The sequence below is a fragment of the Triturus cristatus genome, chromosome 2_1 (assembly GCF_964204655.1).
Source record: "Triturus cristatus chromosome 2_1, aTriCri1.1, whole genome shotgun sequence".
NCBI classification, from domain to species: Eukaryota; Metazoa; Chordata; class Amphibia; order Caudata; family Salamandridae; genus Triturus; species Triturus cristatus.
In genome coordinates, this window is record NC_140581.1 from 123,708,850 (window position 1) to 123,733,750 (window position 24,901).

The window sequence follows — 24,901 nt, forward strand, 5'->3', positions numbered from 1 at the left end:
AGAGGTACCTTCAGAGGAGCAAGGGGCCGTGGATTTTCTTCCAGAGGAAGTTATCATACCCAACAAAATAGGTACCAGCCTCAGTATCGGCAATCATATCAGTCTTCCTACAGACAGACCAATACATCTGGTTTCTCTCGTCAAGGCGGACGAAAAAGATCGCAGAATCAGGGAAGAGACACCTCACGGAAGCAATGATTTCTGCAGGGCGCCTTTCACTCCTTTTCCCCTCCCTGTGGGTGCAAAAATTTCAACTTTTGCGACCAGGTGGCAAGAAATTACGTCGGACCAGTGGGTTCTGGACCTGGTTCACAACGGTCATACCTTAGAGTTTGTCACCAAACCACCCAACAAACCACCCAAGGGACCCCCTCCCCCTCGTCTTCACTTACTATTCAAAGAAGCTTTAACAATGCTCCTCAAGAACGCAATCGAGAAGGTTCCTGCGCTTCAAAAGGGGACAGGTTTCTATTCCCGCTTTTTTCTCATCAAGAAGAAATCCGGGGAGTGGCGCCCAATCTTAGACCTTCGCAATCTGAACAGATTCCTCAAGAAGCAGGGATTTCGCATGGTCACTCTGGCGGAAATTCTAGGTTGCCTCAACGAGGGAGATTTTCTAGCTTCCTTAGATATGGAAGACGCTTACTTTCACATCCCAATACATCCGAAGCATCGCAAGTATCTTCGCTTCACAGTGGCTGGCGCCCATTACCAGTTCAAGGTGCTCCCGTTTGGGTTAAAATCTGCCCCAAGGATCTTTACGAAGTGCCTAGCTCCAGTGGCAGCAGTGTTGCGCTCCCAAGGAATCCAAGTCTTTCCGTATTTAGACGACTGGCTAATAAAGGGTCCTTCGGAAAGATCAGTCAAGACTGCCGTGACAACATCTCTTCGTCTGTTCCATTCTCTGGGGCTTACGATCAACAGGAGCAAATCTCAATTACAACCAAGGCAGATCCTTCCTTTTTTGGGCGCGCTGTTAGATACCGTCCGCTGCAAGGCATTCTTGTCTCACGAAAGGCAGGTTCGTCTTCAAAACTTAGCAATCCGAATTTCCAAAAGAAAGTCAGTTTCTGTCCGGATGTTCGCGTCGCTGCTAGGGATGTGCTCCTCTGCAATACACCTCGTTCCTCTGGCGCGGCTCCGCATGCGACCCTTGCAGGAGGAGTTACACCTTCAGTGGCAGCAGGTGATGGGCTCCTTCGACATCATCAGAGTCACTTCAGGCATGAAGAGCGCTCTACGTTGGTGGTCCCATATTCCCAACTTATAAGAAGGACTTACTTTCATTCAGAAAATTCCAGACTTTGTCCTCACTACCGATGCTTCCATGGAAGGATGGGGAGGTCATCTCCAAGATTTACAGATACAGGGGAAGTGGTCCCCAGAGTACAAAAACAAACACATCAACAGTCTGGAATTGCGAGCAATTTTTCTGTCTCTGCAAGCTTTCCTTCCAAGGATTGCAGGTTCTTCGGTTCTGATTCGAACCGACAATACCACCAGCATGTTCTACGTGAACAAACAAGGAGGAACAAGATCAGCAACTTTGTCCACGGAAGCTCAGGAGTTGTGGGAATGGGTCACACTCCACAACATAACCCTCAGAGCAGAACATGTCAGAGGTCTCTGCAATACATTAGCGGACACGCTCAGCAGATCCCAATCAGATTGTCACGAATGGGAGCTAGAGCAAGCTTAGGTGCTCAGAATATTCAGAGCTTGGGGAACACCACCGCTGGATTTGTTCGCCACGAAGGAGAACAAGAAATGCCGCTTCTATGCCAGCAGATACCCTCAACAGGGCTCAAGGGGGAATGCCCTGTCCATGCGATGGTCAGGGATTTGTGCTTACGCTTTTCCCCCGATACCCCTGATACCGAGGGTCATACGCAAGATGAAGTTGGAGGGCTGTCGTCTCATCTTGATTGCACCCAGATGGCCACGCCAATACTGGTTTCAGGAGCTCCTATTGCTATCACAGGACCAGCCGATCAGTCTTCGCCCGACGCCCACAATGCTGTCAAGGAACAAGGGTCAGGTTCTCCACCCGGACCCTCAGTCCCTACATTTACACGCATGGCTCCTGACTTCTTAGAGTTTAAGGACCTGGATATCCCTCACGACTGTAGGGATATATTAACAAAATCACGAGCTCAGAGCACGATAAAAACTTACCGTCTAAAATGGAAACGGTTTTGCTGCTGGTGTGAAGCAAACCAGGTGCACCCGGTGGATGACCCTGCAGAAAAGATCCTTCCTTACTTGTTACACCTGGCAAGATCTGGGCTTTCTTTCCCTTCAGTCAAGGTCCACTTAGCTGCACTTTCCAGATTCAGAAGGGGTGCTCATGGCCCTTCCCTTTGTTCGTCCTCTTTAATTAAACAGTTTATGAAAGGACTATTCCGAGAGTTTCCTCCGGTCAGACTTCCGCCACCGGAATGGGAACTCAACACAGTCTTATTGCAGTTAATGAAGCATCCATTCGAGCCCATCCATAAGGCTGACCTAAAATTCCTTACATGGAAGGTTGCTTTACTTCTGGCTTTAACATCAGCTCGAAGAGTGAGTGAAATTCAGGCGTTTACTGTAAAGGAACCTTTTCTACGCTTCACTCAAGACTACGTGCACCTCCGAACTAATCCAACGTTTATCCCTAAGGTGCCTTCACAGTTTCATCTTAATGAACCAGTGACGTTAAAGACTTTCTTTCCTAATCCATCCACCCCAGTGGAACGAGCCTTACATTCTCTCGATATCAAGAGATGTCTTAAATTCTATCTTCTGAAAACAAAGAACCTCAAAGTCCGATCAATTATTCGTGGCTTATGGCCAAACTACTCTGGGAAAGGCGGTTACAAAATCCACCATTGCCAGATGGATAGCATCTACAATACTTTTCTGCCATGACAAGGCTCACAGGCCTCTGTTGAGGAAACCCAAGGCCCATTCCACGAGGACAGTAGCAGCGTCTACAGCATTGTTTGCTGGTGTGACTCTAGAGAATATCTGCCGTGCTGCGACGTGGAAAAATGTCCACACTTTTACCAGACATTACTGCCTCCAATCTACGCATCGTGATGATGCAGCAGTTGGGCAAGCTGTACTACGACATCTGTTTCTTTGAGATACCTTCAGGTACCCTTTTTTCATATTTTAATATGTAAGATGTTGATATCTTTAATATAACAATGCAATGTGTTACAATGATGATTTGCTTTCATGTTAACATGCTTTTCTCTTTATAGATGGCATATTTTGAATTTTAAGATCTTTTCTTATAACTCTTGTTAACAAGCTGTGGATGCAATTAGGGAGCATCAGCACTAGTCTCCCGCCATCCGCAAACGACTGTATACTTGGTATACTGCTCGCTATTCTGATTCAGGCATGTGAATCTATGAAAGATACCCCAATACTGGATAAGAAAACAAGTTACTTACCTGTAACTACAGTTATCCAGTATTGGTATCTTTCATAGATTCACATGCACCCACCCTCCTCCCCGTAGAGTCAGTTCTATATAATTTGGGACGTTCACTTCCCACTTGTGCTACGAAAATCTGAGGAGAACTGGCTCTGCTGAGAGGGTTCTAGAAGGGTGCTGGTGTCTGATTGGTTGTTACCAAATTCTTGGTTCTTTTTGCATAATGAGGTAGATAGGCTGCTAAGATACAGGCTTTTGGCCTTTTCTTTGGGCCTACTACTACTACTAGCATTTTGGCACTACTTTTTTATTTACCGGGGACTCCCGCCTCGGCGACGGGGAATGATTCAGGCATGTGAATCTATGAAAGATACCAATACTGGATAACTGTAGTTACAGGTAAGTAACTTGTTTTCGTTCTGTACAGTACTTATCCAGCGCCTGACTGCTAGTTTACCAGTAAGGTTCCATTGTGTCCATCATCGGAAAAGACAACCGAGGTTGTTGGTGCTGTCCATATCATACTGTGTGTGTTAGATCAATCACTTGCATCTAACGGCAAGTCCATACGTGGGGGTTCACAGATATGCCCACGATAAGCGTTCCACATGCCCCATATCAGAGTCCATTTCTTGGGGCACCCTCTATGGAATTGTACAGACTTTTCAACCACCATTATACTGTCCATATCGCAACACCATTGGGAAAGGGTAGGGGCCTGTCTGGATCCCCAGCGTTGAGCTATGTTGTGCTTTGCCACTATTATACCAAGTGTCACCCATTCCTGAGTCATGCGATTGAGAGCTGTGGGCTCCCAAATGTTAAGAATGCATCTCTTTGGTTCTGGTAGAACCGTGGTTTCTGTGACATGCAAGAATTTGCGCATAACCGCCCCCCAATATCTCACTATCTTCGGACATTGCCAGATCGTATGTCGGAAGGTGCCCGGTTCACTACACTGGCGAAGGCAGAATGGTGTGTCTGACCTACCTATTTTGTGCAGGAGCATGCGCGTTTAGTATGTGCGATGTAGAATTTTTAGATGGCCGTTTTTGCCAGATTGTCCGTCAGGAGTCTATCCTCCAACGGTGACGCCTCCACAAGTTGCGTGCAACAAATCATTCCTAATACATTCCACCTATTGTGAATCCTATGGTCTATCTAGAAGGAAAAGACAAACCATTCACCAAACGTTGGGTCATTTAATTCCTATGTTCAGTTTGTGTAGTTTTACTTGAAATTTATCGAGTGGATTAATTTTTCTCCTCACTCCGATTCCTGTGGCCTTAATTACCTTCCCTGTAAAGAATTGAGGAACTCCGTTGTAGATTGCTCTTTTTGATAGTGTAATCAGCAAACAGATTAACTTAATTTCTCCAGTATTGGGGGATTTCTTTCATAGATTCACATGCTTGAATATTCCCTGTCGTCGAAGTGGGAGTCCCACGGTACATAAAAAAAGCAGAAAGTGCCATAGGATAACATTGACACATAGGAATGCATTGAAAAAAGAAATCACTTTACTGACACATCCATGTCGTTTTTATAGTCCAAACTCCAGCCAATCTGGCGCAAACACCCTCTAGAACCTTCTCCTCAGAAGCTCAGGCCCTCAGATTTTCTACCGCACGTCGTGTGAAGGGAGTCTCCCTGAGCTCTGCTCAGTTTTTTCTCTGGTTTTGGATATCTTCAGCTTTTCCTGATGTCTTCAAGTAAGAAGTCTCTTTTCCGTCCTTGCGCTTCTTGTGGGAAGTTGAGGCTCTATTCAGAGGACCCTCACGAGAAGTGTATATACTGCCTCTACCCTGACCATGTGGTAGGAAACTGCAAAATTTGCAGGACTTTTTCTCAAAAGACTCTAAAGGATAGAGAGGGCCGCCTCCTTCTGTGGCTACAGAATTTGAAAGTCACAGATAATCCTCTCTCTAACGCCGAAAGTGTGGTTTCTGGACGCACTGGAGCCTCCTCTAAGCGTAGCAGTGTGCATGACTTGCCCTCCCTTAAAAAGAGAAAGCATAATCTTTTGGAGGTTGCTAATGTGCCACTACACTCTGCTGCTACGCCCACGCCCTCGAGATCTCGCTCTCGGGCGTCTGTGGCTCTTCCAGCGCATGTTTCCTCTCATGAACGTGCCAGACCGTCGAAATCTGCTGCTTCTACTACTTCGTCGACGATGGTGACGACGGCTTCCAGCAGGTTCCTTATGCCGTCGACGGAGGCTTCGTCGACGCCATCTTCGTCGACGTTGGTTTGTGTCTCCTTGAAATCTCTCGTCGACTATTCCTATATCTTCGTCGACGAGAAACCTGTGGCTGTCCCGTCGACATCTAAATCTTCATCGATGATCAAGAAAAAGAGATCCTCCTCGTCGACGGTGACTAAGGCTTCATCGACGGTGGTGGCTTCGTCGACGGTGGTGGCTTCGTCGACGGCATTGGCTATTTCGTCGACGGCAGGTCTCTCGTCCACGCCAAATTTTGCATCTCTTCCATTGGTGCCTGTTTCTACGCCAACGCCTGCTTCTGTCGATAATTCACTCCTGCAGCGTCGTCACGCTGTTTTGGATTCCATTACAGTGCCACCAGCCACTCAACCACCGTCACAACTGTTTCCCTCTGCCTCGGATGATGACATGCATACCACATTCCTGGCTGCTCGCAGTCCATCGGAACTTTTCATAAAGTGTCAAGATTTCGACGATGAGGACCATTATTATCAGGAGGAAGAGGAGGAACCTCCTGCGCAGATTCCGATGGCACAGTTGCCATTATCCCTCATTTCTAATCTCCAATTTATGCTGGAGGATTACAACCGCCATTTCCCACCTTCTTCCCACGGCTCTTTACGAGAAGCGCCTCCGAACACTCCAGCTCCTCCTCTGCCGGCGGCGGAGCCAACACCATCCGTCCCTTTACTAGTACCTCCTACAGAGGGTGACGCTGACGTCCTTCCGGTTAGAGAAGACGGTGAACTCCTGGATGATGATGATGATGATACTATGACTGATTGGGACGATTACCAGATCAATTCACCGTCTCCGCCTCCGGGGTCACCAGTGAATTCTTCTCCTGTTGATATCGCAGGTTTCCATCAATTAATGGAAAGGGCGGTACAGCGTTTTCATCTCCCAATGGTAGTGAGAGAGGAGGATTGCTTTTTATGATTTTAAAACTCCGCTGCAGAAGCAGGTTCGGGCTGTGCCCATAGTTGATTTCATCTGGAACGAGGGTATGAAATTGATGAAAACACCGAATTCAATTCCTGCTGTTCTCCCGCAGTTGGAGAAGAAATATAAGGCTCCAGACTTCTCCTGCTTGCCTGGTATCCCAGCCAAAGCCGGATTCTGTGATAACCCAGGCGGCACAATGTCGCTCAAGGAATCAGTCTTCTCCGCTTACCTCTCCACCTGACCATGATGGGCGTCGCTTGGATGCCATTGGAAAAAAAAATTCAACCATGGCCTCTGCAACTGTCAGAGCAGCAAATTCCCTAGCCATCTTGGGTCGCTGCGACCGCCAAATGTGGTCCGACATGGCTGCTTTCATCAACCTCATCCCAGAGCCCTCTAGAGCGGATGCTCTAAAGATTCTTCAGGAGGGAGAAAGAGCATCTTCGGAGATCATCGATTGCTCTGTGGATATTGCCTCAACTGGTTTTCGCCAGCTAGCTGGGGCAGCTGTTCTAAGGAGGCAGGGTTGGCTTCGCTCTACTTCTTTTCGCCAGGAAGTACAGGCGAAAATCCTTGACATGCCCTTTGATGGGGAGTCGCTGTTTGGCCAGCACGTGGATGAGGCGCTCCTAACCATAAAAAAGGACATGGAAACAGCTCGTTCCCTTGGCACGCTGCAGTTTAAAAGACAGCCTTTTCGTGGTGCTCACGGACGCAGCACCAACTCCTCCTTTCGTTGCGGATCAACACAATACCGCCCATACAATCAAGGAAATCAGCGTTTTTCCTCCCAGATTCCACACTCTTATTGACAACAGACTAACAAGCCCTACAGGGCAAAGTCTAACTATCGGGGAACCTTTTCCAAGAAACAATGACTTTCTTTGCTTACACCCCCCTCCTCTCAAGGCCCTCCCTATCAGAGTTGGAGGATGAATCTCGAAATTCTTTTGGTCGCTAATAACTTCAGACCGTTTGGTATTGGACATTCGTTTCAAAAGGCCATGCTCTGGAATTCGTCAAATTCCCTCGGACTCCCACTCACCCCCCCCCTGCCCCCCCCCCCCCCAAACCGGTCCTCCTCCCGCTCATCTCGAGGTCCGCTCAAATTGTCGGCCTGGAACCTGAACACCTTGAATTTGCTCACTTGAATATTTCGCCTGCCTGCAGAGAGGTCCTTGCCAGGGCGCGGGCGCCTTCCACGGTGAAGACCTACAAACTAAAGTGGAAACGCTTCTGCCATTGGTGTTCGTCTGCTAACATCCACCCAGTGCACACCTCTCCGGCACAACTTATGCCTTTCTTTTTGCAGTTGGCACAGTCAGGACTTTCTCATTCCACTCTAAAAGTATTTTTGGCAGCAAGTTCTCGTTTTCGCCAGGACGGCTCTTCCTCTCTCTATTCGTCTAGTGATTCAACTGTTCTTTAAGGGATTGTTCCGGATGTTTCCACCCATTCGGCGTCCCCCACCGACATGGCGTATTAACATCATATTGGCGCAACTTATGAAGGCGCCCTTTGAGCCAATCCACTCAGCAGATTTTAAATTCTTGACCTGGAAGGTTGCCCTCCTGCTTGCTCTGACATCCTCACGTCGAGTGAGTCACATTCACGCCTTCACAATCCAGCCTCCTTTCCTCCAATTTAAATCGGACTGTGTTATCCTTCGAACTAACTCAGCTTTCATGCCGAAGGTGCCGTCCGACTTTCATCTTAATGAGCCTGTGATTTTAAAAACCTTTTTTCCTCATCCGCAATCTCCAGCGGAACAGAGTCTGCATTCTTTGGACTTAAAGAGATGCCTCAAAATTTATATCAGCAGAATGGCACCCTTTCGCCAATCTGACCAACTGTTCGTTGCCTATGGACGAACCTGTAAGGGACATTCTGTTACCAAGCCAACAATTGCACGTTGAATTTCTTCAGCGATATCATTCTGCCATCAGAAGGCTGGCAAGCCTCTTCCTTCCGGAGTGAGGGCGCATTCTACAAGGGCGATGTCCTCCTCTACTGCCTTATTTGCTGGTGTGCCGATTCATCAAATCTGCCGGGCAGCTACGTGGTCAAGCGGGCACACTTTCACGAGGCACTACTGCCTGGAGGCGATCAACGAAGCCGATACAGTAGTGGGCCAAGCAGTTCTTAGTAATCTTTTCAAATAAGGTGAGCCTCTGTTACTTCCCTCCTCATTGGGTTGTTATCAGTTTTGTGATTCTGTGATGCTATGTCATTGTATTTCATTTAACTTTGATACTGCCTCTTCAGGCTGCAGAGCACTGCTCACTATTCTATTCAAGCATGTGAATCTATGAAAGACACCCCAATACTGGAGAAGAACAAATGTTACTTACCTGTAAACTGTGGTTCTCCAGTATTGGTGTCTTTCATAGATTAACATGCGACCCACCCTTCCTCCCCTCAGAGGCTCTCTTCTCCTCATAACTCTTTTGTCACTCTTATGCTACGAAAATCTGAGCGCCTGAGCTTCTGAGGAGAAGGTTCTAGAGGGTGTTTGCGCCGGATTGGCTGGAGATTGGACTATAAAAATGACATGGGTATGTCAGTAAAGTGATTTCTTTTTTCAATGCATTCCTATGTGTCAATGTTATCTTATGGTACTTTTTGACTTTGTATGTCATTTTAAAATATATAATGTTTATTTATATATGTATTTTATTCATATATATAGATGAGGCTTATTGCTCATTTTATGTACCGTGGGACTCCCACTTCGACGACGGGGAATATTCAAGCATGTGAATCTATGATAGACACCAATACTGGAGAACCACAGTGTACAGGTAAGTAACATTTGTTCTTCTATATGCAGCATTTACTTGAATGCAATTTTTTTTCCATCCCTTAGACATCTTGGGAAACAGTTGGTGGGAAGAAGAAGAGTATTGGAAAGGAGAGCTCAGAAAACAAAGAAAACAGAGAGAAGAGGGGGGACAGAGAATTGAGCCGAGGACGTGGAGGCTCAAACAGGCGAGCAAGAGGAGGGAGCCGCGGCAGAGAGTGTAAGATAGATGTTCTCCTTTGAAAGTTGCTTGAATGTTTTCTTTTGTTAATAATTTGTTGTTGTAAATTCAATGATTAAACCAAAACAAACTTCTCTTTCCAGCATATCTCTTGCCCAAATGTTTAATGTTCAAACGTTGTTTACAGCAGTTCCCTATGATGTCTTTATAAACACAATAGTCCTGCCTATGTGCAGGATTACGAAGCACTTATTGTTTGGAAAAGCCATTTTGTTTTTAAAGAAAGTCTTTTTAGCCTCCTTTAAGAGGATAAATTGGCCAATTTTCTCCTATTTCTTTTAAAACAATGAGTTTAATTTTAATAAAGATTAAAAAACAAACATGAAATAAAGAACATTATCTAGAGTAGCTAGATCGGCACATCAGTTAATATATTGACTGAGTGTGTTCTGAAGATATTCAAAAGTTTATAATGAGACGTGGGGTTTATCCTTTGTGTATGACCTTTGGAGAGAAACTTTGAGTGGGTTCCAGATCTATGGCTATAGGTGTCTGCTCTGGCAAAGATGTTTTCAAGTCTATGGGTGGAGCAAAGAACATTCCTCCAGTGATGGTGGTTAGAAGGAACTGGGTCTTCCAATGTGTGGCTAATAGATGTGAGAAGCTCTAGTAGCTTGTTTTCATATGTATTTAGCGGTTTGTTTGGATGTACAGACAGCAGGATAATACTTCGAGTTCAGAGTTGAGGCTGATGTATGTAATGCCCTTTTTGTTCTCTTAAACCAAAATGTGGTTAGTTTTGTACACAGGGTAAACGTGTTCTATGTTAGCACTGAAGGAATTGCATCGCCAGGTAGATCTGGCACAGCTGCTTAACCTAGGCCACATTTTTTAAATATTGATGGGTATTTCTAGGGATTGAGCCCCTTTTTTAGGGTAGTTCAGTTACATGAGTATGCTGAGTTAAGTCTTAACTTTTTATAGGCCTGTGAGGTGGAGTGCTGAGGTGAATTAGTCAGCTCGAAATTGGATGTGTGTATTAACTTTTCGAGATTTTGTGCTTAACATTTTGTTGACCGAGTGTGTAAGCGTTTGGTAACTTTCTTTTTCGGAAGGTGGCTGACCATAGTGAGCTTGCTATGTTGTAAAGAGTATTTGGATGTCCTGTTCGAGGAGTTAGCCGAAAGATGGTATACCTTGATCTGTCCATGTATGCCAGCATGGTTGGAGCCATGGAGGTTTGAGTTAAACCATATGGAGTAATTGGAGTTATTTGTTTCAGGTAAAATATGTTCAAGGCATATGAGCTGCAGAATTCACACTCTGTGCTAAGATCGCCATCTGGTGTTGGGCTCGAATGCTTGCACCTTGTTGTCCTGGAAGAAGTCTTTTGTAGTCACGAGATAAGTGACTCCTCCCTTTGACAATAGTGCGCATGGGCATTGATTCCATCCTCAGATTGTTTTTTTCTGCCATCGGGTTCGGCTGTAACTTCAGCGCTCCGGTTCGGTACAGTGTTATCCAAACTTTTTCGACGCGCAAAGTATATCAAACTAGACGGTATTGTTTTCAATCGCGTGCATTTTGGACACGCTACTCAGATACTCTATTCCAGTAGTAGACGCGGGCCGCTGGGCCTATCGGCGCCTTTCGGGTCAACGACTAATGGAAAGGACTTCATTCAAAAAATGCCCACAGTGTGGAGCTACATTTCCACACAGCGACCAACACAAGGTCTGCAACCTCTGTCTCTCGCCCGAGGAGAAAAACTGTCAAGCCTGCGCCTCCTTCCGCTCCAAGAAGACTATCTGTGATCGCCGGTCCTGACGACACGTTATGGTGCAACAAGCTGCACCGGTGCCAGAAGACATCTTCGATTAAGGCCTTGATGTTCCTGAGGCAGAGGATTTGGAGGATCTGGACATCGTTTTCGGGGCAGACGACTCCGACTCTGATGACCACATCACTCCAGGTCAACGAGTGAGTACAAGTGCCCCTGCCCCGACCCTACCAGAGAAGAAGGTGGCATCGGTCAAGACTTCGCCTGCAGGCCCCAATCGCGACTGAAACAAAGCTTCAGAAACCCCGCCCTCTGGCTCGGCTCCGAAGACAAAAAAAAAAGCCTTCCGGCAGTTCGGGGCCGAGCAAGCCGCATATCAGTGACCCCCAGACACAGTCGGCACCGAACACCTCTGCACCGAAGGATCAAAAGGCCTTGGATCTGATACCAAAACATTCGGAACGGAAGATTTCCAACTCGACACCGAAGGATCCAAAAACCCCTTCAAAGGCTCCAGAGCAGAAATCAAAACCTCACTCGGCACCAAACAAATCGGCTCGAAAGCGGCTACCGAACAATAAGACATTTTTCGACCGGATCCCATCGATCCGAAACAGAAAACTCTCGAAGTGGACCCCAAGACAGGCCATATTGTCAACGTTCCACACAAGAAGAGGAAATTGGACTGTGCCACTTCACCGTTACGACCCTGTTCTTCCTACTAAGCCTTTCTCTCTTCCAAAGTCTCCCATACTTTTTTTTTTTTTAAGCGATTACATGGTTTTAGAAAACTCCACAGCACAGAGTCTGCACTCACGGTTGTGACAAACAACATCAGGATGAATGTTGACAAAGGACAGACCACGATTCTGGTCTTATTGGATCTGACCGCTGCATTCGACACCCTCTCTCCCTCAGTCTTAACATCTCGACTGAGGGAGTTGGGGGTGGAGGGACCTGCCCTTAACCTTCTATCCTCCTTCCTAGAGCTTAGGGAGCAGAGGGTTAAAATGGGCAAATTCCTCTCCCCTGTAAAGTCTTTGCAATTTGGTGTGCCACAAGGGTCGGCCCTAAGTCCGACCCTATTCAACATCTATGTGGCCCCACTTGCTAGACTAGTAAGATCTCAGGGGATGGAGGTAGTGTCGTATGCAGATGACACTCAGATTATGGTGTCCCTGTCACGGTCTGTCAGCACAACATCGTTCAACTTCAGGAGCTGTATGCAATCGGTTGCCGATTGGATGACCCTCAATTCCTTGAAGCTGAACGGTGATAAGACCGAGGTGCTGATCTTCGGAAAGGACAGGGACGCCTGGTCGAGCGAATGGTGGCCGCCATCACTGGGAACCTGCCCGACCCCTTCACAGTCGGCAAGAAACTTGGGGGTCATTTTTGACACTGAGCTGGCCATGAGTTTACAGATCAATAGAACTGTAGCTACCTGCTGGGGAGTTCTAAAAATCCTCCGTAAAATAGTTCACTACCTATCCCCGCAGGCAAGAAAACAAACTGTTATAGCATTGGTTGGATCTCGTCTAGATTATTGCAATGCGCTATACACAGAGATTAACAAGGGATTGTTACTGCGTTTACAGGTGACACAGAATGCAGCAGCGAGATTTGTTTTGGATCTTCCCTGCTCTGCCTCCGCCACATTAGCCAGGAAGAATCTCCATTGGCTGCCCATTGAACAACGCATCTCTTTTAAAATTGTTTGCCTAGTCCATAGGGCCCTTACAGCAGGGCTGGCTGACGGAATGGGACATCTGCTTTCTAACTATGCTCCCAGCAGATGCCTCAGATCCTCTCAACAGAACCTCCTTGCTATTCCCCTCATCAAAAAGACAAGATGGGGAGGTAGAGCCTTTGCATCAGTAGCCCCTCGACTATGGAATGCTCTTCCTTTCGAGCTCAAGACTCTAGCATCCTTGCCCCTCTTTAAGAGAGCTCTTAAAACCTGGTATTTCGGGAAAGCCTATTATTAAATTCTGTATGTTGATTCTATATATTATGCTAGGCGCCTTGATGCCCATTGGGCTGAGTTTGCGCGTTACAAATTTATTTTCATTCATTCATTAGTATAGCGCGCAAATACCCGTGGGTGTCTCGGCGCTATGGACTGAAGAAGAGTAGTCGTATGGTAGGATGCTCATTGGTTGAAAAGCCAGGTTTTTGTAAGTTTCCTGAAGGCAGGTAGCGTTGGGTAGACTTCGATTTGCTGAGGGAGGGAGTTCCACAGTTTGGCAGTGGCGACAGTGAATCTCTTGTCACCCCAGGCAACCTTGTTTGTGCGGGGGACCATCAGAAGGTTGGCAGTTGAAGAACAAGCCAGCATGATATTGACCAATATAGGATCTCAGAGAAACAGTCTCAATAGTACACAAATCCCAATAATAACATACCCTTCATCAGCTCTCCACTAGCAGAAGGATTTACATTCGTCATTTATCTAGATAGTCGCACGGATCAGCAAACTGCAACAACAAAATAATAGTACATTACATATTACCTCAGAGGTCATAAGTCATATCTGTACATCATTCTCATGACCACATTTCTTAGGAACTACGACAGGTGAACAGACCCAAGGGGCAAGTGGAGGATAATATCACATCATGTCAGTGGTACATTCGGAGTGTCTCCTACACTCATTACTGCATTCGATGTTTGCTGACTATGTGCCCAGGTCAGAAATGGTTCTCATATATTACGAGGTCTAGAAGAGGGCGGCATCTGCTCCCAAAATAAGCTCAACTGTGTGTGTCCATATATGATGTCTAACCCATTCCCCAATGGAGGGCATCCCGTCTCCTGCCCCAGTGGATTGCCACCTGTCGCTTTGCAAACAATAAGAGGAGTGCATGTAGCTTACGCAGCTTGGGCGGTGTCTCTTTAACATAACCCAAGAGGCCAAGAGCAGGGGATGGGGCCAGTGATATGCCAAGGATGTGACTCACTGAATCAAAAACTTGGAACCAGAATTCGGCTATTTTGGGGCAGTCCCACGCAACATGTAGAAACGTGGCCGGGGTGTAGCCGCAGCGCCAACAACTATCGTCCTCTCTTATACCCATGTGATAGAGGCTCGCTGGTGTTCTATAAAATCTATTAGATATTTAAAATGGATCAATCTCAACTTGTAATTCGGAGAGAGTTGGGTGAGTTGCCCACAACAAAATTCCCATTGGGCTTCAGTCAAAGGAGTCGCGAGGTCGTTATTCCAGTGTCTAAAGGATTTGGGTATCACCAACGTGGCAGTGTTCTGCATGTGGGTATACAAGCGCGTAATGAGTTTTACGTGGATATGGGGACTTTAGCAAGTTTTCCAGTGCAGGCAAGGGCGGCGGTGCCTTCGGAAGCCCTCCCAAAGGGCTCGGCATGCTGCTCACATAGAAAGAGCTCAGTAAATGTCAGTCTTACTTACTGATATTATCCTGTATGCAAGACAGCATTAGGTTTTGCGGCAAAGGAATGGAAGGGGCGTATAACACCGGAACTCCTGCTCTTTTGCGCCACTCATCCCATGCCCAACATAGAGTTCCAGCAGAGTCGGTCTCCACGAGGGCGGCATGCTTTTCAATATAGTGCCACCTTAAGTGGGACAGGGGCCATCACATCGTTCTCAACCGCCACATGCGGCTGAAAGGGGGTCGGGTGTGCCCAATAGTGCAAAAATTGTGCCTGGGCGCATAGTGCATAAAGCTGCATATCGGGAGCCCCTAAACCACCTTGTCTCAATGGAAGGGTCGGTAGGTCCCAGGAGGTTCTGGCCTGAACGCCCGCCCACACCAAGGAAACCAGCTGTGATTTAAGGGAATAAAAAAAATTGCCGAGTGAGTGGGATTGGTATATTGACACATAAATGCAAGAAGTTTGGTAGGACAACCATTTTAGCCAGTGCTATCTTACCGGCCAGCGATAATGGCAACTGGGACCACACCTTCAGCTTTTCTTCCAGCCACACGAAAGCTTGGCCATAATTCATAATTCAACCTCCACACCTCCTGTGTGCCTCGGCTTATCCAAACCCACAAATAATTAACCGCTTCAGCTTCCCACCTCAGGGGGGGGGGGGGGGGGAGTGGAGAGAGGGGGGTACTGTCATTCAGTACCCCCCGGTACTGGGTACTGGTATTTATAAAGATACCAGCTAGCCCTCCAAAACGAATGAACTCCCTCAAAAGTGGATCTAAGTTCTCTTCCGGGTTAATAATGTAGAGCATGACCTCATCTGCATATAATGAAATGAGCAGGCTTCGGGAACTGAACCCTATTCCTCGCGCAGTGTGGTGCTGACGGATGCGGGTAGCCAGGGGCTCCATCGCAATCTCAAAAAGCAAAGGAGACAGTGGACACCCCTGTCTGGTGCCTCGCGAAATGGGAAATGAATCAAAAAGCAAACCATTCACCTGTATGCGTGCGCTAGGTGATGTATATAACCACCTAATTCGATTTATGAAGAGCGGGCTGAACCCCATACGACCTAGAATCGAGAATAGGTATGGCCATTCGAGCGTATCAAACGCCTTAGTGGCGTCTAAAAACACAACCGCGGCTTTCACGTCTGGGTGTAGATAGTGTAACACCGAAAAATTGTCCTTAAGTTATGAGATGTTGATCTCTCTGGTATAAACCCCGACTGATTGGGGAGCGCAATGATTGGAAGCATAGGCTGTAGCCTATTAGCAATCAATTTGGCCAGGATCTGAACATCCACATTTATCATTGACAGTGGCCGATATGAATCCAGCTCCTCCTCTGGCTTCCCAGGTTTGAGGAGCGTGATAATGATCGCCTCCCTCGTGGACTGGGGTAACACTCCCTCCTCCAGCGCTTCTTCATATGCTAACAGCTTAGGTGCCAATTCCTCGACATACGTTTTATAGAAGGACGTAGTTAGGCCATCTGGCCCAGGAGCCTTTCCTAAGGGTAGGCTTTTTATAGCCTGGGCTACGTCTTCTGCCGTAAATGGGAGATCCATGTATTCTCTATGGTTGTTGTTGAACCAGACCAATGCCAGTGACTCAAAGTTCTGCAACTCCTCAGTGCACAGCCCTTGAGTAGTGGTATATAAACGGGAGTAGAACGTCGAGAACTCCGTTAAAATTCTCTTGGGGACCTGTTCTTGTGTACCTGTCCTGGGGTGTGGGAGTTGGGTAGAGTTTACAGTTTGGGGTAAGCAGGCTGGGGTCAGACATGCTGCTAAGGGAGATTGCTGTTGTCAGAGTATAGAGTTGGAATTATGGGTACCTCCGTAGGCATCAAAATTATGACCTGGAATGTTAGGGGGATGCACAATATGAGCCGGCGGCACAAAATACATGCTTACCTGACGAGAAGAGGGGTGCAAATCGCATTACTTCAAGAAACTCACTTGAGAAAGACAGAAGGAGCTGCGCTATAGCGCCGATGGAGGGGACAGGTGTTTCACACTACGTACTCGGCCTTTGCACGAGGGACCCTGGTGTGGGTGCGAGCGGGGGTTCCCTGTGTACAACAGATAATAGACCCTAAGGGAGGATTCGTGGTGGTGGTGGGGCGCCTTGATGGCCGGGATACTACTATGGGAAGTATATACGCTCCTAATGTTGATCAACTGGCTTTCTTTGCACAGCTATCTCAGAAACTAGCGCCGGTCCTGACTGGCCCTGTGCTTTTGGGGGGAGATTTTAATTGCATTACCGAAGTGGCCCTGGACCGTTCTCATCCACCCCTCCCTGACGCCCCCACGCATAGAGTAGCAGAAACCCGACGCGACTGACAACGGCACTGGGGACTGACAGACACTTGGAGGTCCCATCACCCGGGGGAACGGGACTATTCTTATTTCTAGGCTCTACATGAGCTACATGTTAGACTGGACTCTATTCTTTGTTCCCCAGATGTGCATGGGGGTATCACACTGAGTGAGTACTTAGCCAGGACAATATCAGATCATAATCCCCTGTTAGTGTCCATGAATTGGCTGCGAGTTAGGTCCACTATTCCCAGGTGGCGCCTCCGACCGGAGACTTTGGAAGACCAGGTCTTTAGAACAATAGGCACTGCTATCGAGGAGTACTTCCAGAACAATACTAACATGACCACTAGCATACACAATGAGTGGGATGCTTTCAAGGTAGTGCTAAGAGGTCGCTGTATAGGAGAAGCAGTTGGGGTGCGAAGAACCTTGCTGAATGAGGTACAGACGGCAGAACAACAGCTCAGACGTGGAAAGAGATGGACCCAAACGAGAGGATAGACAGGAGGGTCTTATGTCGGCCAGAGAAGAATAGGCGACCCAAGTGGAACGCCTGAGATGTTTTGATTATAGGGCATACGTGGCGCGTGCACACGCTCAGAGGGACACATCTGGGGGACTGCTGGCTTGGCTGCCCAATCCGGCACGAAGAGGGACACCAATCTTAGAACTGCGAGGTGGAGTTGGAACAGCGTATTATGGGCAGCGAGCTATTAATGCACAGTTTCTGGAATATTATACTACCCTGTATCAAAGTCAACTAGATCCCCGGGTATTGGAGGAGGAGGATTTCCTGGATATAGAACTCCCTCAAGTTTAAGTGCGTCTCCTACAATAAACCTACATCTATGTTGTGTCTGGATAAATAAGTATGCACAAGTTTAGATTTCCTGCCATCATTGAACCCTCTAATGTTCCACATAAGAAGATTGAGTTGCAGGGTGTTCTTGTCCACAGTGCACCAATCAATGTGGAGCAGGCGTCGGAAGTGCGTTAATTCCCAAGCACAGGCTGTGTACACTGACCAACATTGCGCAATCATACTGGCATCGAACAAATAAACAATCCCTGCCCACCTCCCGCCTCCCACTCCAACCCCCCAATCAGGTTGCAGAATACCCCACCCAAAACAAACTAAAACACAATAGTCCACTTAATAGTAAAGGGAAACTTCCCATAGGGACGAAGTGGCACCAGCAATCTCCCCTGCTCGCACACGGTGGCTGGGAGTACTACAGCATGTTACAAGCCCTCCCCAACAACCTCAAACAAACTGAACGTCAAATCGTTGTGTGTTTCGAAACACACATCTACAGACCCATTAGTTACCGCTCGGATCTGCAGCATAGCAGTACAGTCACTTAGGTTGGAGATCGACAAAGCACCCAAGTCACTCATTATCGCTAAGTTGGCCAGTCAGACACGCCTCGGCACCTCCAGAGTCTTTATTCTTCTTCCCACCAACATGTTTGGCCAACTTCAAGGCGGACTTCGCATCCGTAAAGTAATGACCAGCGCCATCGTACGAAACTTTCAGGTTGGCAGAATAAAGCAGGGAGTAAGGGACTTGCGCCTTCAGGAGGATGCGCTTGGCTGGTAAGAATTCACGCCTCGCTGCCTGTATAGCAGGGGTAAAATCTGGGTAGAACGAAATATTGCCTTTATGTGACACTTGACCTTTTTCCCTTGTCAGCCACAGGATGATGTTTCGGTCCTGTTAGTTCAACAGCTTGGCCAGTAGCGGCCAAGGTGGCGCCCCTACTGGGGGTTTCGGGCCTAAGGACCTATGTGCTCTCTCCACCACGAAGACAGGGGACAGGTGAAGGTCGAACAGTTCATGGAGTAGGTCTGTCACAAAGGTCTCCATCTTGGATATGGTAGTTTCTGGGATGCCGGTAATACGTAGGTTGTTTCTACGTGACCTCGCCTCCAAATCATCGTTCTTGGCACGGATGATACCTAGGAGCTTGTTCATTTGCAATAACTATTCTTTGGTCTCCACCTGAAATTTGTGGAATTCGGTTTGGCGGTTTTCTAGGACATCTAGGCGGGTCTCGTGCACAGCCACCTGGGTCTTGACCGAGTCCAGCTGCACAGTCATGTTATCCAACTTGGAATCTGTTTCTTAAGCTCGAGCGCCTTTGCAACATGAGTGTGAAGATCTTCACCTTGATCCTCCATGTGGAGGTCCTGTTGGTTGTCCGACTGCGCATCAGAGCCTGGCTCAGTTTGGCGCGTAGCTAGTTTGTCAAAAGTGAGCTTCGGCTGTTTAGCATCTTGCTTACCCATGCTGCAGTGGCAATCCGGATGGTGTAGATCGTGGGGACAGTCGGAGCGTACCCAGCACTCCCAAACGTCTCACCAAGCCAGCGCCGGCGTCTTCAGCTACTGAGTCTTCCTCTCCGTCGAACGCCACCCAAGGTACCCAGCACCACACGCCACAATGCAGGCCTTCTTCAGCACCCCAGTAGCGTGCCCCACATGTCTGCTCTTCCTAAGTGATCCTCTCTTGGCATGCAATGCTCACAAGTATCCGCATGGAGTAAAGACCTATACGAGAGTATGTGAGCTCGAAATACAAGGGGGTTCCTAGTGCACAGGTGAGGTTGTGTAGGCCAGCAGGGATAGTGCCGCGGGGGGGCACCCCAGGCAGACACCAGCAGCCAGTCGTGACTCGGGATGCCTCGCAGGTAGCAATGTCACCCAAATCTCGGACTCTCCATCCGCATATTCTCCATGTACGGTGTGACAAACTCCCCACAAGACCGTCACATAGTAATAGCGACTCTCCAGCACTGGCAGCGCTTTTTCACATCAACATATAGTCGTAGGTGTTATTTAGCCAAACAGCCACCCCTCGTGATCCGTGGCAGCTTGCAGCAGAAACTGGACTCTGGCAGCAGTAGGAACAACTTAAGGGAGTTGAGGCGCCAACTGTTCCCGCGTCTCCTGCCGTAGTGAAGTGGGTCTTTAAAATGGCGGCGGCGGGCCTTTATGTGCGCAGGGGATCACCTCCTCACCTCTCACACAACCATCTGGCAGCAGCAAGCTGGGGCATCCACTGCGAGCCTCTTCGTCCCCCGCGGCTCCCCTAAGCGACGCACGTACCTACGGTGTCGAGGGCGTCTCGCTCAGTGGCCGTCCACCCGCACTCCCGTTTCGCAGCCTCACAGCAGCCGCGGGATTGATTTTTGGGCCGCCTGTCAGGAACACAGGCAGCCGACGGCCCCGCAGTCTCTTAACGCAGATCCACCTCAGAGCGCCTGTGGGTTCCGAAATTAGCACCGATTGGATCCACTGTAGCCCAGCAGTCCGAGTACGTCGGTCTTAGGCTCGCCACCACACCATCTGCAAAGATTACAGCAGGCTTTAGGCCCCAGCCGGCGGAGTGCACTCAAAGAGCGTCCATTCCGCTGCCAGCAAACCACGCCCCCCAACTTTACTCATGTTAAAAGGTGTCTTTAAGCATGCCACAGAGATATTCAAAGACTATAAGGGCTAGAATCCTATAATTGAAAACATATAAACCCGTCCCAAACGATCCCACCTACATCAAAGGTAAACTTCCCTTAGATTCTTTAGTAGTGACCAACCCTAGAAAGCGTGCCAGCTCTCAGATCACCGGTAATGCTCCACCTCCTGACAAGGAGTCTAAATTATTAGACGCTTCGGGCAAGCGAGTTTCTGCCCAGGCAGCTAATCGCTGGAGAATAGCCAATGCGCAGGCATTACTTGCCAGGTACAATAGGGCTCATTACTACGAGCTTGAATCCCTAATGCAGCATTTGCCTTATCAATACAAAGCCAATGCTTTGATTCAAGAAGGCAAATTAATAATAAATGCATCAATTAAATGTGCCCTCGATGCTGCAGATACCGCATCTAGATCCGTCAGCACTAGTGTGTTACTAAGAAGACATGCTTGGTTGCGCATTTCTGGTTTCAAACAGGAGGTACAGACAACTATCCTCAATCAGCCGTTCAATCAGGAACAAATTTTTGGTCCAGCTGTAGATACAGCTTTAGAAAAAATGAATAAGGGCACAGAGACTGCTAAATCCATGGGAGCATTCGTCTCCATTCACACGAGGTTCCTTTCAACGCTCCTTCTATAGAGGAGCATCCAAGAACATCAGTACAGACACTGTTGCTTCCGCCTATAAAAACACCACACAAACATTCTCCAATAAGGGATATTTTAGAGGTGGGTACAGAGGAAATAAGGTTAGAGGCCGAGGTAACAACAACACTCGTGCCTCTCCCGCTAATAAACAGTGACTTCCCTCCACTCCCCCCAGACCATTCCACTCCGGTCGGAGGGAGACTCTCAAAGTTCCTACCTGTCTGGAATTCCATCACTACAGACAAGTGGGTAAGACAAATTATCCAGTACGGTTACTGCCTGGAAGGGGAGGGTGGGGGGGGGGGGGTTTGGCTAAGCAGCAGCCGACCTTGGAGCTCCTCCGTGGCTGCCCTCCGCCGTAGACCATCCTGACATGCTACAGAGGCCCTTGATACCGCAGACTAACACGGAATACCGGGTGCCCTCCTGGACAAACTTTTAGAGCGTAAGAGTGCTGGGAAAGGGAGAAAATTGGGATTTCCCTGCTCGTTGCAGCCTGTTGGATCGAGACCCAAAATGGCGGCTGTGACCGGAGGAGGAGACGCCAGCCGTTAGGGTCTGCAAATGTCCCTGGAGCATCTAGTGGCTGCCATATCCCAAACTGTTTGGAGGTTGGGACTCGCCTGTGAACCCTCTGACCGATGAGACTGAGGGGCGGAGGGAGCGGACTCGCCTCGTTGGGCTGACCGACCAATGTTGCCTGACACAAAGATAGCGGAAGGAGGGACCCTGCCTGCGCCGCGGTGAAACCATTCGACTCCGGGTTGCCTATCCCGCACAAGACTAATACTGGAATAGTTTGGCGCCCTACCCTGCCTAGGTGGTAGGCTCAGATGACACCCGGCTGCACTGGCGCTGGGGCGGACTGAGAGGTACCCGTAACTGGAGCTGCCGAGGTTCGCGCGCATGGGGGTTATGCGGCCTGAAGAGGTGCACAGCGCACAAAAGCTCCGGTGATTGCCACGACTGTCCTGGGCTCACGGAGGAATCGCAGTGAGATCAAGCGGGAGGAGGACGGGCAGAGGCGCGAGCGACCTGCTCTCGGAAGCACCCAGCGCAGCCAGATATTCCAGTGCTCGGTGATTCACGCACACGGACTACCCCCGGTGAGTGCTCGCGGGCACCTTGCACGCATACGCTGAGTCGCACCTCGGCATAGAGACATACCAAGAGAGCGGAGTTGAGAGAGAGCGCTGGGGCTAGCTTGAACGAAAGCGCTGCTCAAAGCACGATTACACTGACCTTGGAGGTACGGAGAGACGGACCTCCTTACTGTGGGGGATGTGAGGTTTAACATCCTTAGAAGTGCATGAACATTTCAACACCTGAGCCGGACATAGCGCGCACCATCGCAGCACTTAAGGGATACTGGGCCCGGACCCTGCTGAACCTGAGCGCCACAGTGATAACGCTACGGGTCTTCCTACTTCCTGAACCACTGCGGGGGCGAGTCCTTTGTTCTAGGATGGGCCATCCCCCACATTCCTGAGGCAGCTGGGGCAACTGTCAGGTGCTCCTACGGATTGGATTCACCTGGTCTGAATACATCCAGGCAAGACACACGAGAGCGGAGGAGCTGGTGCCATTGCACCAACTGGAGGACGGCGGCACCACACTTGACCAGTGAAGGCGGGGCCCAAGGACTTTACTCACGCAGCGTCTTACTTCTGACAATAACTCGCAAAATGGGAAGGGTGTCCAGGAGCAAGAGATACGAGGTCCTGCGGACGGACGAACCCGAACAACACACAGACTAAGATGAGAGTACAGCCGGGAGGCACGGAGTGGGGCAACCCGGAGACCCCACCTTGGGCGACATCATGCAGGCTATTATATCCTCACGGGAGGTGTTGGAGGCGAGGAAGGACACCATTGGGTCGGATCTCACCCTCTTGACAGATGACCACCGGAAACTTAGGGAGGGTATTGACCAATGAGACTACTATGAAGGACATACCGGATGCGGTCGCCATCCTACAAAGCTCACTGAAAGAAGTGGTGAACAGGGTCAAGGTGCTAGAGATGAGGGCTGAGGACAGCGAGGGGCGCTCGAGAAGGAATAACCTTCGCATCGTAGGCGTTCCGGAACGGGAGGAAGGAGCTGATGCGGTCCAGTACCTGGAAACCTGGCTGAAAACTGAGGTGGCCCGGAGGGTCTCTCCCCCTTCTATGCACTGGAACGTGCTCATAGGGTCCCCTAAACCTGGTACCCCACTCCGTCCACTTGTGGTGCGACTTCTGCATTATCGGGAACGGGACTTTATTTTACAAAGGGCCCGTGAGAAACAGAATCTACTGATCGGGAACAGCAAGGTGATGATATTCCCGGATTATACTAGGGGAGTGTAGCGCCAAAGATCCTCCTTCCTGGCTGTTAAGTGGAAGTTGCGCCAGCTCCGACTTCCCTACGCAATGCTGTTCCCGGCCCGCCTTAGGCTAACTTCAGGGGCAGAGACTCACTTCTTTCTCACCCCGCAGGCCGCTTGGGACTGGTTGGAAACCCGAGGCGGCACTGGATCACGCTCGCCACATCCGAATCCACCCCGACAGCGTATGTCCCCCGTTTCGCCCCCTCGGAGGTCCATCTCTCCTGCTGGTCACTGACTGGAACGAGATAGAACGGTCCTGGCAGTAGCAGCCATTAGCCATGGGGATGTCTGTCCGACTAGCAACGACACGGACCACGAGAGGGACAGAACTGAGAGCTCGAGATCGAGTAGTGCCCCGGGGCTCTCCGATGCTGAACTTCCGGACGTCACTTCGCAGACGGCAGATGAGGTGTTTGGATGATCGGTCTGCCTGGGGAGAAGACGGTGAGATGCCCACTGTGACCCCTGGCCCCAGAGACCCAACTGATGCACGATGGATGGGCATGGATGTATCGTGGGGACCTGCTGGGAGAACTAGCTATAGCGGGGGCCGGGGGGAGTTCTGAGACCAACGGAAGCGAGACACGCACCTCCACCTTTTTTATGGTTTTGTGTATGAATGCTTTAGTTTGGATGGGGACCTGTTCTTGTGTACCTGTCCTGAGGTGTGGGAGTTGGGTAGAGTTTACAGTTTGAGGTAAGCGGGCTGGGGTCAGACATGTCGCTAAGGGAGATTGCTGTTGTCAGAGTATAGAGTCGGAATTATGGCTACCTCCGTAGGCATCAAAATTATGACCTGGAATGTTAGGGGGATGCACACTATGAGCCGGCGGCACAAAATACATGCATACCTGACGAGAAGAGGGGCACAAATCGCATTACTTCAAGAAACTCACTTGACCAAGACAGAAGGAGCTGCGCTACAGCGCCGATGGAGGGGACAGGTGTTTCAAACTACGTACTCTGCCTTTGCACGAGGGACCCTGGTGTGGGTGCGAGCGGGGGTTCCCTTTCAGTGTGTACGACAGATAATAGACCCTAAGGGAGGATTTGTGATGGTGGTGGGGCGCCTTGATGGCCGGGATATTACTATGGGAAGTATATACGTTCCTAATGTTGATCAGCCGGCTTTCTTTGCACAGCTCTCTCGGAAACTAGCGCCGGTCCTGACTGGCCCTGCGCTTTTGGGGGGAGATTTTAATTGCATTACCGAAGTGGCCCTGGACCGTTCTCATCCACCCCTCCCTGACGCCCCCACGCATAGAATAGCAGAAGCCAGACGCGACTGGCAGCGGCACTGGGGACTGACAGA

The 24,901-nt window shown here is 49.1% G+C and overlaps 1 protein-coding gene across 6 annotated transcripts in view; it reads left to right on the forward strand.

The window, feature by feature from the left end:
• UBAP2 (ubiquitin associated protein 2) overlaps window positions 1–24,901 on the forward strand; it is a 1,669,217-nt gene that overhangs the window by 246,691 nt on the left and 1,397,625 nt on the right. For all 6 annotated transcript variants that reach the window (XM_085628825.1, XM_085628795.1, XM_085628777.1 and 3 more), the window contains exon 5: window positions 9,460–9,613. In XM_085628825.1, the coding sequence (XP_085484951.1) occupies window positions 9,460–9,613 (154 nt within the window). The remainder of the gene's footprint in view (window positions 1–9,459; window positions 9,614–24,901) is intronic.